The sequence below is a fragment of the Balearica regulorum genome, chromosome 14 (assembly GCF_011004875.1).
Source record: "Balearica regulorum gibbericeps isolate bBalReg1 chromosome 14, bBalReg1.pri, whole genome shotgun sequence".
Taxonomy (NCBI): Eukaryota; Metazoa; Chordata; class Aves; order Gruiformes; family Gruidae; genus Balearica; species Balearica regulorum.
In genome coordinates, this window is record NC_046197.1 from 12,100,486 (window position 1) to 12,113,352 (window position 12,867).

Here is a 12,867-nt window from a genome sequence, read left to right on the forward strand (position 1 = left end):
CTTGCTCTGTTTAAATTATGTCAAAAATAGATCTACAAGTAAGGATTTTGATTACTAAGTACAGAATTTGAAAGATTAAAAGTTGGTGAGAAATGTGGAGAAATTAGGATCCCAACTGAGAAGACTGGGACTGAGACCAATTCAAAGAATTGCCAAAAATCTCCTTAAATAAAGGACAAAATAAGTGTTCAGCACCTATCCAAGTTCTGTTACCTTAGTAGTGGGCAAACCTTCGGGAGAGATTTGAAGAAAACTAAAGATATAAAGTGCAAAGAGATAATGTACACAGTGAATTTTCAGGAAGGAAACCATGTGTGGGCTAATATCAATCTTTGCAAAGTTGGCTGACTTCCTAGATAAAGGAAATACAGTACATCTAGTCTACGCAGACATCAAAACCCTTTGGCCTGCTGCCCTGTGGGATGGTGTCACTTAGGCTTGGTGAGGTGGGTCAGGAACCGGCCATGGGGGAGGTGGTAGCAGATGAGCAGAGGGTACCATGGGAGTTATCAGCGAACAGCCAAAAATACAGGGGTTTTTTTTAGGACCAAATTTAATATTTTTGTTCCTTGCTGTAGTACAGAAAAAGTTGGCAGGTGGAGCAGAGCACTGCTGAGTTTTTTAAAACAGGAGAAGAGCAGGATTTCTCCTGCAGAGCACAGGGTGACCTTCTGGGCTGAAATTGCCTGGGCTCAAACTGGGATGAAATATAGCAGTGAAGAGTACAAAATCATACTCTGAGGTTAAATAACGAGGGTTTTGGCTATCAGCTGTCAGCTCAGTTGAAAACTGTAGAGGAGGAGAAAGATCTAATTGCATTTAGCCAGTTGCAGGGTAGATGTGAGCCTGCAACGTGCCGCAGCCATGCAAGGGGCAGCCTGGGGCTGGGGCAGATCCATGGGGAGGAGAGGGGTCCTGGCACGCTTCCCGCTCCCCTCAAGCCACACAAAAGGCCCCTTCTTGGCATACACGCTTGTGTCAATCATTAGCTAGAAATCTATAGCTGGGTAAATATATTTTTGGCTTTGAATGTTGATGACAGACTTGAAGCATTACCTAATAAGGTGGGACCACTTGACATCGTGGTGTGCTATATATTCCCGCTCGTACCTGCAATCTTCCTCTCCCACACAGAGAGCTAGCAGGCTGCACTGGAGCGGTACCTCTGTTTGCCATGAAGATAATGGGGGTTTTCGTGAAGGCTGCTCTAGCCCTTTGCTGCTGCTTAGGTGAGTATTTCCTGGAATATTGCAGAGGCCATTCTAGCTGAATCAGAGATGAATTTTCATTTCAGTAAAAGTATTTGGGTCTTGTAACATGGAGGAGTGCCTTATTCCATGAAGAAATATTCTTCCTGAGAGAGCGTAGCAAAAAAATTAGACTTCAAGACTGAGGTTTCAGCAAACCTCATACAGGTAACTGTATTCATCATCTTGGTTTGTAGGAGCGAATTGCTGAAGGAGCAGTCCTAGTGTGGGGCAGGAGCTTGCACATGGGAGTACTGTGTGTAAGGGCAAAGTAAAACTGTGAGAAATGGCATTATTATCCACATGAGCAATATAAATGCAAACTTTAACTTCTAGGATTGCTCCGTAAGTTTACCATGCTGTTCCTGGTAACTCAGAAGGATGTGTTAGGAGATGGACAATGCCAGTGGTTGACGTCATCTTAAACACACATGTCCAAACTTTTGAAAGTCAAATATAAAGTCTCTTAGAAGAGGTTAAAAATCCGAGAGTACTGAATTGAAAGTACCTGTATTGCTTCCCTGTAACATCTTAGGGATGGATTAAGATATGTGCTCTCCCCTCAAAACTGCAATGAAACTTTATTTAGTAACTTTTAATACATCCTATGACCGTGTACTGGCATAATATAAAACTCCATATTTTCCTAAACCCAATAAACTACTCAACAACAATCACTGAATTTAACTGTTTCGTGAAAAGATTTACACATATCTTCTCTGTATGTCAATAATTATTTCTTTTTTTCTGTCTCCATTTTTTTCTTTCAGGTATTGCCTTTGGAATTGAGGTGAGCTACGGATCTATTTATTCTGTTCTATTCCAGGTTTCTGGTAAAGTTGAAACAGTATGTAATTACCTGATGAGCAAGTGGATTAAATCTAATGAAAGCTTGGGTGTTCAAATAATATTTGCTCGTGCATGATTGAATGATATTGCCAATTTCATAAGAAGTAAAAGATCCCCCATTTTTTACTATATTTTCAGTTCATCAAATAAAATGAAGAAAGTGAGAAGTAATTATACAATCCCATTATATTAACTCTTAGACATAATTCAGTTACTCTAAGCCAAATGCAGTAGGTTACCTCCTCATGAGGAATACTGTCTTAAGATTATATGCTCGAAAGCATCAAAGACTGTGGTCCTGATAATTTTTTTTCTATACAGTAAGACCCGCAGAACTGCGTTTCGTGCATAGGTTTTCCATATCTATATCACAGAGAGGAAAACAGCAGGGTCTGTGCGATGGATTTGTCTGCAGGTTCTTCCCACACAGTTACGAGACTCCTGTAACTCACCAGAGACTGCAGCACGATTTGAAAGGATCAGATTTGGAGCTGAGGGGCTCTGCTGTACAGCCAGGCTCCCAATTACCAGCTGCCTTCATTAGGCACCATCTCACCCACAGCAATCCTTCCTCCGTGCCATGCCTCCCCCGGACCCCGGCAGGAAAGCATAATCAGAAACTTCTGTAGAGAAGATTCACTCCTCCTGACTGCCTGAACAGATTCAAAATAATACCTTTAATTTACCTCCCGGCAGGAGCTGCAGGCGCTGCGGCTGTGGTGGTGGGAGGCTGCATGGGGGGCTCTTTCCGTGAGGGAGCCAACGTTGGGGCTGATTCTGTGCTGCTTTTGCAGGTTGATTGCAGCCAATATTCCAGCGGCATCGGCAAGGATGGGACGGTCTGGGTAGCTTGCCCAAGGAACTTGAAGCCGGTCTGTGGCACCGATGGCACCACGTACAGCAATGAGTGTGGGATCTGTCTACACAACAGGTGAGTATTGTTGGAAACCTAGCAGAAGATGCAGGGCAAGGGGCTCAGGGTAAGGGTGGCAGCTTCATCCCCCAAAGATGGACTGGGCAGAGGAGCATGGGAGTTAGCAGCTGGGTGCTGACACCGCCAGCCTCAAGGCTGATGCTGCTCTCACGATCGCTGACAACAGATCTGCTTTCTTCTAGGGAACACAGGGCCAGTGTGGAGAAGGCACACGATGGAGAATGCATGCCAAAATCTATTATAGTAAGTCAAAGTCCATGGAAGACTTCGTCTGGCTGTAAAAGGGGACAGTTCAAACACCACACAAGAGGAAAACAGAACGTGCACAGCTGGTCTGCACAGCCCAAAGGGAATTAAAATCTGATGATAACCAAAGCTGAGAGGGCTGATAGGTTTATGGGCTATCTGGTACCATGTCTCTGCTTTTCTAATTCAGACTTCCAGCCTCTCAGCTTTGGTTATCATCAGATAATTGGGGATAAAATGAAAACGTTGTGCTGGCTGAAGGTTGGATCTCACCACCTGGATAGCTCCAGCAGGATCTTATGAAGGACCTCACAAAATCCTTCTTGCTATGCTGTTTTTTTTCAGCAGGAGAGAATTCCCACAGAACTGACTCAGGCTTCCACTTTTGATAGTGGAATTAGTTTGATGATGGATTTGTCCCCGAAGACTGAGGGAGCGTAAGCAGACTATGTAGGAGCGTTATATCTTTATATAAAATATGTGGCTTTTTTTTTTTCTCTATTCCTACTATTTTTACAGATTGATTGCAGTAGGTACCAAAGAACTGTGGCAGATGGTCATGTCATGGTAGCATGCCCAAGGATACTGAAACCAGTCTGTGGCTCAGATAGCTTCACTTACGACAACGAATGTGGGATCTGCGCCTATAATGCGTAAGTCTTGTGCATAGAACATCCTTCTAGATAATTAGTGGTAGTTAAGGCTCTCAGAAGCACTTCTGTAAAAACACTAGTCTTTCTTAAGGCAGGTGTCTCTGTAGGTCTCTTTGGAGCTGGCTGCTTGTAATTCTCCAGCCAGCCTGAGTTTTCTTCCCCATTGTCTGTCTGTGCTCACGAGGGGAATCACAAAAGAACCAGAGGACAACCCAGAGCACAGCCACGAACAGATCAAAGTGTTACTTGTAACTTCTAATTACTCCCAACAATTACCATGTAATATGGAAACGCTGTGCGTTTGCCGTTACCATCTGCGGGACACGTTCAGACAAGTCAGGCAGTAGCAGTGTCCCACAAGACGGGTGGCACCTTGCTTTCTTGTCCCAGTGCCTAGAGTGTAATGGGAAAAGTTCTTCTCAAGGCTTTCTAACCAAAGCATTTCTTTCTTTCAGAGAGCATCATGCCAACATTAGCAAAATATATGATGGAGAATGCAAGCAGGAGATTGGCACTGTAAGTGCACTAGAAGTCAAAAATCCATCTCTTAGGACTGTTAATAGAATTCTGAGAACCCCACAGATTTCCCTAGGAAACTGCAAGAGGACCATATGACAAGGCTTACGAAGGTCCTAGTCCACGCTTTGCTTTTCTGCGCACTGAGGGTGGATTTTGCAGCGTCCCCGCTCCAAAGAGAGGGTCACCCCATGCATACCACACCAAACTAATGAAGGAGAGAGGAGATGGATATGAAATGAGAAGCTGCAGTGAGTCAGTGCTGCAGAACTCCCTTCCCTATGTACTAAGCTGGCTTTTGTGCCTGCGGGAAGGGGAGGCCCAAGATTTCACTTGCCAACATGCTGTGCAGGTTGGCAGTTTTCTCTCTGGAGATCGCAAGTGTTTCCGCCTTTTGCAACAAGGATTCAAAACTCCCATGCTGGTTGCTTTCACAGACATAGTGAGACTCATACAAGTGCTAAGCATACATATTTATAGAGTATAGTTTATTGTATATTTGCATGAGGCCAACAGTCTGGTGCTTCAGGAAGAGAAGCTTCTCTATTTCAGCACCAAAATTCTGGGATGTAGAAAGTCCACTCTCCAACTGATAGTTTCAAACCCTGCACTTAACTACAGGGAATCTGAAGTAATAAGAGCTGGAGAAGAGGGGAGAAAACCAACACAAACCAAAATAGCATTAGTCAGATTTCCAGCTGGTGAAAAATGTTTCTCACTAAATTCAACACTGGTTTGGGGTTTTTTTTAATGAGAATGGGCCCAAAATTTTGTACATGTTCTGCCTCAAGGATCCCTTCTCCAAGATAGTCCTTTTTCTTGACTCCTAGAGAACTAGGACAATATTCAGAAATCTCATTTCTGATTGAACATTTAGCTTCAGTGTATCACAGCTTTGTCCTGTTGCAGAAACAATGCGGACTGGGATACAGAATGAAAAGGTTTTGCATCCAATTTTCTTGCATAGCAAAGGCTCCACCAGAGGTAATTCTCCTTATTTTTACAGATTGACTGCAGCAAGTACCCAACAGCAACCACTAAAGATGGCAACGTATTAGTATCCTGCCCAAGGATCCTGAGTCCTGTTTGTGGCACAGATGGCGTTACATATGATAACGAATGTGGGATCTGTGCCCACAATGGGTAAGTGCCATACGTAAAGCACTCCTTTGAAGTAGCCAGCAATGCTTTGCAGTCCTGAGGACCATCCTTCTGCATTTCTGCTTATGCCTATTTCTTCAAGTCTCTTAGAAACTGGATTGGTTTCGGATTTACTTTGAGTGTCCTTTGGATACCTTCTTTGTGCTCATGAAGAGAAACTTTGAAGAGTCAGGTAGCAACTCCTTGGATTAGTCTGTAGGCTGGGCAGTGACTGAGCAGAGGAAGGAATAATTCACAATCTTGCTTTAAATTGCATGTTATGAGAAGATGTGATGAGCCTGATAAGGAGTAAAGTAACGTAGCTATTCTGATACACTCTTATGGAGTCTGAAGCCATGGTTTGCTTCGTTTTGCATGTGACTGTGACCAAGAGGTCAAGCATTTAGTTTCTCAACTTTATTGCTTCCCTCTTCTAGAGAACACAGGACCCATGTTAGCAAAAAGCATAATGGAAAATGCAGACAGGAGACTTCCGAAGTAAGTATTCAATATAAGGCTCGTTTCTCCTCTTAATTGTATCAACTGAAGGGTTCCCTGAGGCTACGTCTACTCTGAAAGTGAGCTAGCCTGAAGCCTGGCTTTCTCCATGTATCTATTAAGTCTTGTCAGCCCCTTGTGTTGAGGATGACTACAAATCCCATCTGTCCAGAGGCAGCTGTCCTCTGGGCCCTCCTTGCCTGCACAGCCCTGGCAGATGGGTTGCATGGGTGCTAGGCATAGGATTTACATTACAAATTCATACCAACACCAACCTTTGGAGTCAGGGTATATTCTGGTATATGGATCACAACAGAATTTTTGATCTGAGTGTATCAGCCAAGAAGTCCCAGAGATGGTGTCCAGGACATGCCAGCACATAAATGTGGAAGTCGGTCAGGTGGGGCTTAGATCTTCCTTTGAGGATGCTCTTCAAATGCATTGTCAGCAAAGTCCAAATTCCTACACTATATTGGTGTTTTGTTTATGTCTGTACTGCAGAATGAAAAGTGGATTATGTTTTTCTCTTTTTTGGCTTTTCTGGCATATCTTGTGTTTGGTTGACCGAGCTACTTACCCTAGTGATTTGGCATCTTGCCAACTATGCAGTGCTGTGCAGTTCCCTCTGTGCATGAGAGGATTCATGCAGAACTGACTCAGTCTGGTTTTGAGAGAACTGAAACGTAGCACTAGTGTTATCTCAGCATCCCAGCATAAAAGACATGACAGGAGGTTAAGTTGGGGTTTTTCTCAGAGAACAAGGATTTCTCCACGTTTGACACTCCTGCTTTTTGTAGATTGATTGCAGTCAATACCCATCAAGAATGATTAAGGGTAGTAAAGCCCAGATACGCTGCCCAAGGATTCTGCTCCCAGTTTGTGGCACAGATGGATTTACTTATGACAACGAATGTGGCATCTGTGCCCATAACCTGTAAGTACTGTACATAGGACTCTCTTTGGAGTGACCAGACATGGTTAGTTCTCCAGATGGCTTTTCTTTTGATACCAACATATCTACATGTCCCTTTCTGTTTCTCTTTCAAACTCCTGAAGCCCCTGTCACCTTGTTTTTGTTTCCTGATGCTCTGTTTTGGCTCCTTGGGGAAGCTGTGGGAGAGCCAACTCTCAATCTGAGCACGTTATGAGGGTGGCTGGGACTGCTGATAGGTCTGTTACTGCTTAGGATTACACTTGCTAATGACCAGGAGAAGCTGGTTCATTAGGCAATCAGATGCCTCCTTTATCATATATATTGGCTATGACTCTGGTTTGTTTTCTGTGGGACCTGGGTGTCGCAGGGCTCAGCTGGTGAGCACACTAACGCCAGTCTCTCCCTTACAGCGAACTTGGGACGCACGTGAAGAAAAGCCACGAGGGGAGATGCAAGGAGCAAAGCAATCCCGTAAGTGTAACTAGCCATAAACCAAGCGCCATCTCCTACTCTCTCTCCAGCCCCCAGGAAGAGCCTGGCCGGGCTCAGTACACCAGCCGTACTCCTGGGTGCATGGAAGGGTGATGCACGTGCTGGTGCTGTGGTTCTCCACAGTTGCTCACAGCGGCTGCTGCCAATGTGCTGTACGTGAGGGCAAGAGAGAATGGGAACAGGCCAGGACTTTGGGAACAAAATGTCCCAGTACTGCAGATCTCTGAACAGAAATCATCAGAGGCAGCCCAAGAACCATGCAGCCCATTTTAGTACAGTAGGAGAAGGAAGACAGAAGGCTGTGTTAGATGTCTGTGTATTCATTCAGTGCTAGGATTTCCATTGCTCTAGACAGGCAGGTTAAAAAAAATCCTCATGCTCTGGTCAGCCAGGAAAAATCTGCTCCCAGATATACAAAAATAGCTTTATTATCCTGCACAGTAAAAATATGTGCTGATAATATCACAACACATTTATTCTGCTTATGCAGAGCAGCTCTAAAGCACTGAAAATAACTTCATGCATCCTGAGGGACTGCAATGTATTTTCTATAGTAAAGATACACTGTTAAAATGCTGTCTTTGCTTTAATTTCTTCTTGGACCATGTGGAAAATATGGGTAATAAGAGACATTGCATTGAGGAAACTATGCAAAATGACAGTGAAGCGTCAGTGTGTTTAGCTAGTATAGACTGACTTCCAATAGGTGTATGTTTGTTTATCCTCGAATATTTAAACTGTTAGATTTTATATAATGTAAATATTTTTGCAACAGAAAATGGTGAAACAGTTCTTGCTGCTGTTTTGAAAAAGCTGAAACAAAATCTCAGATTTAGTTAACTATGTCAAGCTGGACTTCATGGCAAACACTTTAAATCAGATTCCTTGGGTTAAATACTTGTTGTAAAACTTGCATATGTACTAGTCTAGGAAAATCAGCTTTTTAGCCAGCTGTTCCTTTCTTCCCTCTGTTAGCAGACAATACCAAACCCAATTACAATTACTTAATTCATTTATAATGAAGACTAAACTTAAAACCCCTCTGATTTTCCTCTGGCAGAAGCCTTTAAAATCTGGCGGATCAGAGTGGGCAGACTGCAGAAGAGGCACTCTTCCGTCTCCCAGCAGCTGACCAGCATTGTTATTTTATCTCCCCAGGTTGACTGCAGCACATACCTGAGCAATACCAAAACCGGTGAAGCCATCGCAGCCTGCCCCTTCATTCTGCGGGAGATCTGTGGGACAGACGGCGTCACCTACAGCAATGACTGCGCACTGTGTGCCCATAACATGTAAGCCCTGGAGGTCGACCCCTCAAAGCACAACGGAGTTACTTGTCGAGTGTTTTTAACTCTGCTTTCTCTTCCAGTGAATTTGGAACCAGTGTTGCCAAGAAGCACGATGGGAGGTGCATAGAGGAAGTTCCCCAAGTAAGTGAATTCTAAAGAAAAATGCAATCAGTGCCAGTTCAAGCTCTTATAACTTGAATAAACACTGGTTGGTTTTGGTGGTGTAGCCTCCACCTGGGGGTCACAGCCTGTGCTGTCCTTCCTTCTGTGGGTGAATATCACCCTCCCAGCAGCAGGAACATTGTGTGCTTCCTGCACGCAGTCAGGAGAAGAAAGAGGAGAAGACAGGTGAGGAATTAGTTATGACACAGGAAGCATAACTGATTTAAGGCTTTGCAAGAAGAAATCCCTTTCCCACAGCAGTCTATCATAGCTGCCACAGGAACTTAGCAGTCTGTTTTGGCAATAGGGGAAGGGGGTGCAGAGGACCCAAGGTACCCGGTGCCTTCTGGATGCTTGCATTGTGCAAAAGGATGTTCTGCAGAGATTAGAAAATTACCTGTTTTGAATGCTGATACCTCATGTATCAGGGGATTCAAACCCCTCTCTGTTTTTTTCTGTAAATGCAATGTAATCTAATGTATGCTAACAATGAATCTTGTAAAAATACGAGATTAACTATATTTGGCCAGCTCTAAACTATTTACGCTCACCGGGGAATAGAAGAAAAAGTCATCTCATTAGCATGTGTTTGAAAGAGTCAACATCCCGAGTCAGATATTTCATTTCTATACAAACAAACTATGAAATGTCATTCCTTTGTTTCCCCGAGTACACTCTGTGCTCAGTCCGGGTGAGATACATAAATCAGGGCGGAAGAGCTCACACTGGAGAAACTGGGAGCGCTAAAACGCAAGGCCAGTTCCGCAACTGGTGTAAATCAGCTTCAACTGCTGTCGGTCCTGTTGGCAGATTTCAACACTTGGAGCCATCCCATCGCAACAAAAGACCTGTCAGCACATCTCCCCTCCATTCTTATGGGCCATGAAAAACACCTTGGTTGCAGTTGTCCCTCTTGTAGGAAGTGCATAAATCATGCCATTTTGATTTGCAGATTATTTTTGAGCTGCATTTTGTAATATCTTGGTAGGTTCAGCAAGCTATAGAGGCATCATGATAAATACAAAGCTGAATGAGTAATGTCTGCCTTCAAGCCTTGATTCACTCTTCTCCAGCATAAGGCTATGAAATTGCTAGTTTTCCATGAAGAATGAGTTAATATATAACCATAATTTGTCCTATGGCAGATCCTAAAAGGCAGAGGTGTGAGCAGGGGGGTTTGTGTCTGGGCACCCTTGCACAGAGCTTTTGCCATCTTTGTTCCCCAGCTCGACTGCAGCAAGTACCCAACTTCCACGCTGAAGGACGGCAGGCAGCTGATGGCCTGCACGATGATCTACAGTCCCATCTGCGGTACTGATGGTGTCACTTACGCCAGTGAGTGTACGCTGTGTGCCCACAACCTGTAAGTACTCTTCCTTCTCCTTGGGGGGATTCACAGTGGTGGTGGTTAGATCTGTGAGTGCCAAGTACTGTGCAAGGGCACTCTCTGAAACCCTGTGTTGGATGGGTCCTATCTGTCTACCCCCATTTTCCTGCTTGCCTTGGGAAGACTGTTATTCCAAAAGACACACGCCTGGTCCGTAAGGGCATGTTCTTGTTAGTGCTGTGCAGGCGATGCTAAGCGAGCTTATCTGAAAATCTCCTGTGCACTACACGGGAGGGAGGTTTGTTCTTGCACTGCGGTTGTAACGGGGAAGGTTGTGGCTAACAACGGTCTCTCCTTCCTCCAGGGAGCATCGGACTAATCTTGGCAAAAGAAAGAATGGACGCTGTGAAGAGGATATTACCAAAGTGAGTGGGAAAGGATGGGAACAAAGAGTGAGGTCCAGTGTCTGCTACGCTCATGGGGGACTGTCCTCTGCTCTGGGTTACAAATTGGGGGAGCGGTGGTGTGCAGATCTAGGGAGATCCCTTGGGAATTTCACACTGGTCGTGAAACAGCCAACATCCATCCCATTGCTCTGGTACAGTGCAGGAAAAGACGTGGCAGTGAGCAGAAATAGTACAAGATCATATCTGCCACCAGGAGGAAACTTTGAGTTGGTTATTATGATGTTGCAGACAGTTTCATTTCTCAGTGAGTTGTTATTCCTTATGCTGGGGGGCCACGGTTTGCTCTTGGGCAGATTCACTCATGTCTATCTTCTGTGTGCAGGAGCATTGCAAGGGCTTCCAAGAAGTCTCTCCTATCTGCACCATGGAATATTTGCCCCACTGTGGCTCTGATGGCACAACATACAGCAACAGATGTGTTTTCTGCAATGCCTACCTGTACGTACAAGAGTAAAACTCTTCCTTTCAATTTCTGTACCTACTACGAATCCAGGGCTGTTTTCATAATGTGTTTTTGACTAACAACTTATGAGCACGTACTGGACACTTCTGGTGCAGCATGACTTGTGCAAGGAGATGGCTTTTTTTGCATTTTAAGGGAAAATGCAGAGGGCCCATTTCTGTGATCTGTACGTTTGATCCTGTTTGTTAACTTCAAAGATATTTTACTCATTTTCACCAGCATGTAATCTGTCTCACAAGCTCATCAGGGCTTGTGGAAAGTACTTCACCAAACCAACTGGATTCTATCAAATGTGTGAAACCTTTTATCATTCCTTTAAAGATAATAATGAAAGGGAGTATTTGGGCTTTCGAGACTGTTGTTTATCTCCAGTCAACACTATGTCAACATTTGGGCCAGCGAAGTGAGGAACAGGGCTTCAGCACTGGATATGCTATGTGTCTAATCCTTCTCTCTCCTTTTCTCACCAGGGAAAGCAATAGGACTCTCAACCTCATGAGTATGACTGAATGTTAAGTCTGCGCTGGAGTCCAGCCTAGGAAGACAAACTCCCTCGCATGTGACTTCCCATGGGCTGATCTTCCCCAGCAACTTTCCTTCAGTTTGTCTTGTTTCCTTAGCTCCTGAAACACTTGTTCAATAAATTCACTTGGCAACATTTCTCTGTCTTAATGCCACGTCTCATCCCTTTTGCCTTCTCCTCCCTGACACGGTACTTCTAGTGGTGCATATGTATTTTTCTGTTGATGGTTCTGCTCTACCAGACAATGTGGGTACATCTTTTCCTGCCGTGTGTCAGTGCCATCCCTGCTCTGATGAGGGCCTGGCCTCCCCTTGGAGCTCCTAGGCACTTCCTTACTCCTCAGAGTCTCCTTGTCAGTATTAGTCTCATCTAACCATTAATATCTCTGTATGACCTGATCATGGACTCCATCTTTACAGTCAGTGCAAGCAGACATTCATGTCCAGGGCATGGTCCATGGAAGAGGCAGCAGCTGCTGTCAGGAAAAGGTGATCCAAGCCTATCTCCACTGAATTTGTCCTCAGAGTTGAGTGCTGTTATAGGATATAATGTACGGGGCGGGGGGGGCGGGGAGGGATGTTGAGGTCCCTTCAGGGTCACAGACAGCAGAAGCGTCCACTGACAAAATATCTTGATTTCTTAATGCAACAGAATATCTCCAGGACTGGTGGACAGAAATCATCCCTGGGGTGGGGGGACAGCCCTGGTACATCACTGCAGCTGTCTGTCTCCTAAAGCCATTTGGGAAGGAAAAGGATGCAGAGATTCATTTGTGACCAGTTTTGACCGAATATGTAACAAGTCGTAGGAAAGCAGTTCTGCCTGATAGTCATGTTTTGCCTACTTTTTTTGAGGTTGAAGAGCTCAGGACCTGATGATACAATTACTGTCACTTTGGGTCCGTATGGATGGCAGGGAGGAAGGGGGGAGACCTAGGGCTGCCCTTCATCTATTGGCAACAGAGGTTCAGCCACTACCACAAGCTCCACACCAGGTCACCAAAGCTATTGCAAGTCCAATATTTCAGGGTTAAAGGATTTCTTATGGACTACAGCTAGTGCCCCTCTGATTCAATGTCCCATTGTAGTTGACCAGAGAATAACACAATTATTTGGATCAGTTTGGAA

General features: G+C 44.6%; 1 protein-coding gene across 2 annotated transcripts; it reads left to right on the forward strand.

The window, feature by feature from the left end:
* Nucleotides 1-1,082: 1,082 nt before the first annotated feature.
* On the forward strand, nucleotides 1,083-11,875 carry LOC104639935 (ovoinhibitor). Of its 2 annotated transcripts, XM_010308139.2 has the most exons (16): nucleotides 1,084-1,229; nucleotides 2,018-2,037; nucleotides 2,891-3,027; nucleotides 3,213-3,273; nucleotides 3,796-3,929; nucleotides 4,385-4,445; nucleotides 5,452-5,588; nucleotides 6,023-6,083; nucleotides 6,881-7,017; nucleotides 7,428-7,488; nucleotides 8,668-8,801; nucleotides 8,879-8,939; nucleotides 10,187-10,323; nucleotides 10,652-10,712; nucleotides 11,077-11,192; nucleotides 11,688-11,875. In XM_010308139.2, the coding sequence occupies exons 1-16, from the start codon at nucleotides 1,175-1,177 to the stop codon at nucleotides 11,731-11,733; spliced, it is 1,419 nt and encodes a 472-aa protein (XP_010306441.2). In that variant the 5' UTR covers nucleotides 1,084-1,174; the 3' UTR covers nucleotides 11,734-11,875. The 2 variants fall into 2 exon arrangements, with proteins under 2 accessions (XP_075622474.1, XP_010306441.2); XM_075766359.1 differs by lacking the exons at nucleotides 8,879-8,939; nucleotides 10,187-10,323 and having other exon boundaries at nucleotides 1,083-1,229.
* Nucleotides 11,876-12,867: the final 992 nt, after the last annotated feature.

Excerpts from the sequence above, each read along its gene's own strand:
- LOC104639935 (XM_010308139.2), top strand. The coding sequence starts at position 1,175 with ATGAAGATAATGGGGGTTTTCGTGAAGGCTGCTCTAGCCCTTTGCTGC. Across the intron at positions 3,274-3,795 it reads GCATGCCAAAATCTATTATA|ATTGATTGCAGTAGGTACCA; the intron begins GTAAGTCAAAGT and ends CTATTTTTACAG. Across the intron at positions 4,446-5,451 it reads GCAAGCAGGAGATTGGCACT|ATTGACTGCAGCAAGTACCC; the intron begins GTAAGTGCACTA and ends TTATTTTTACAG.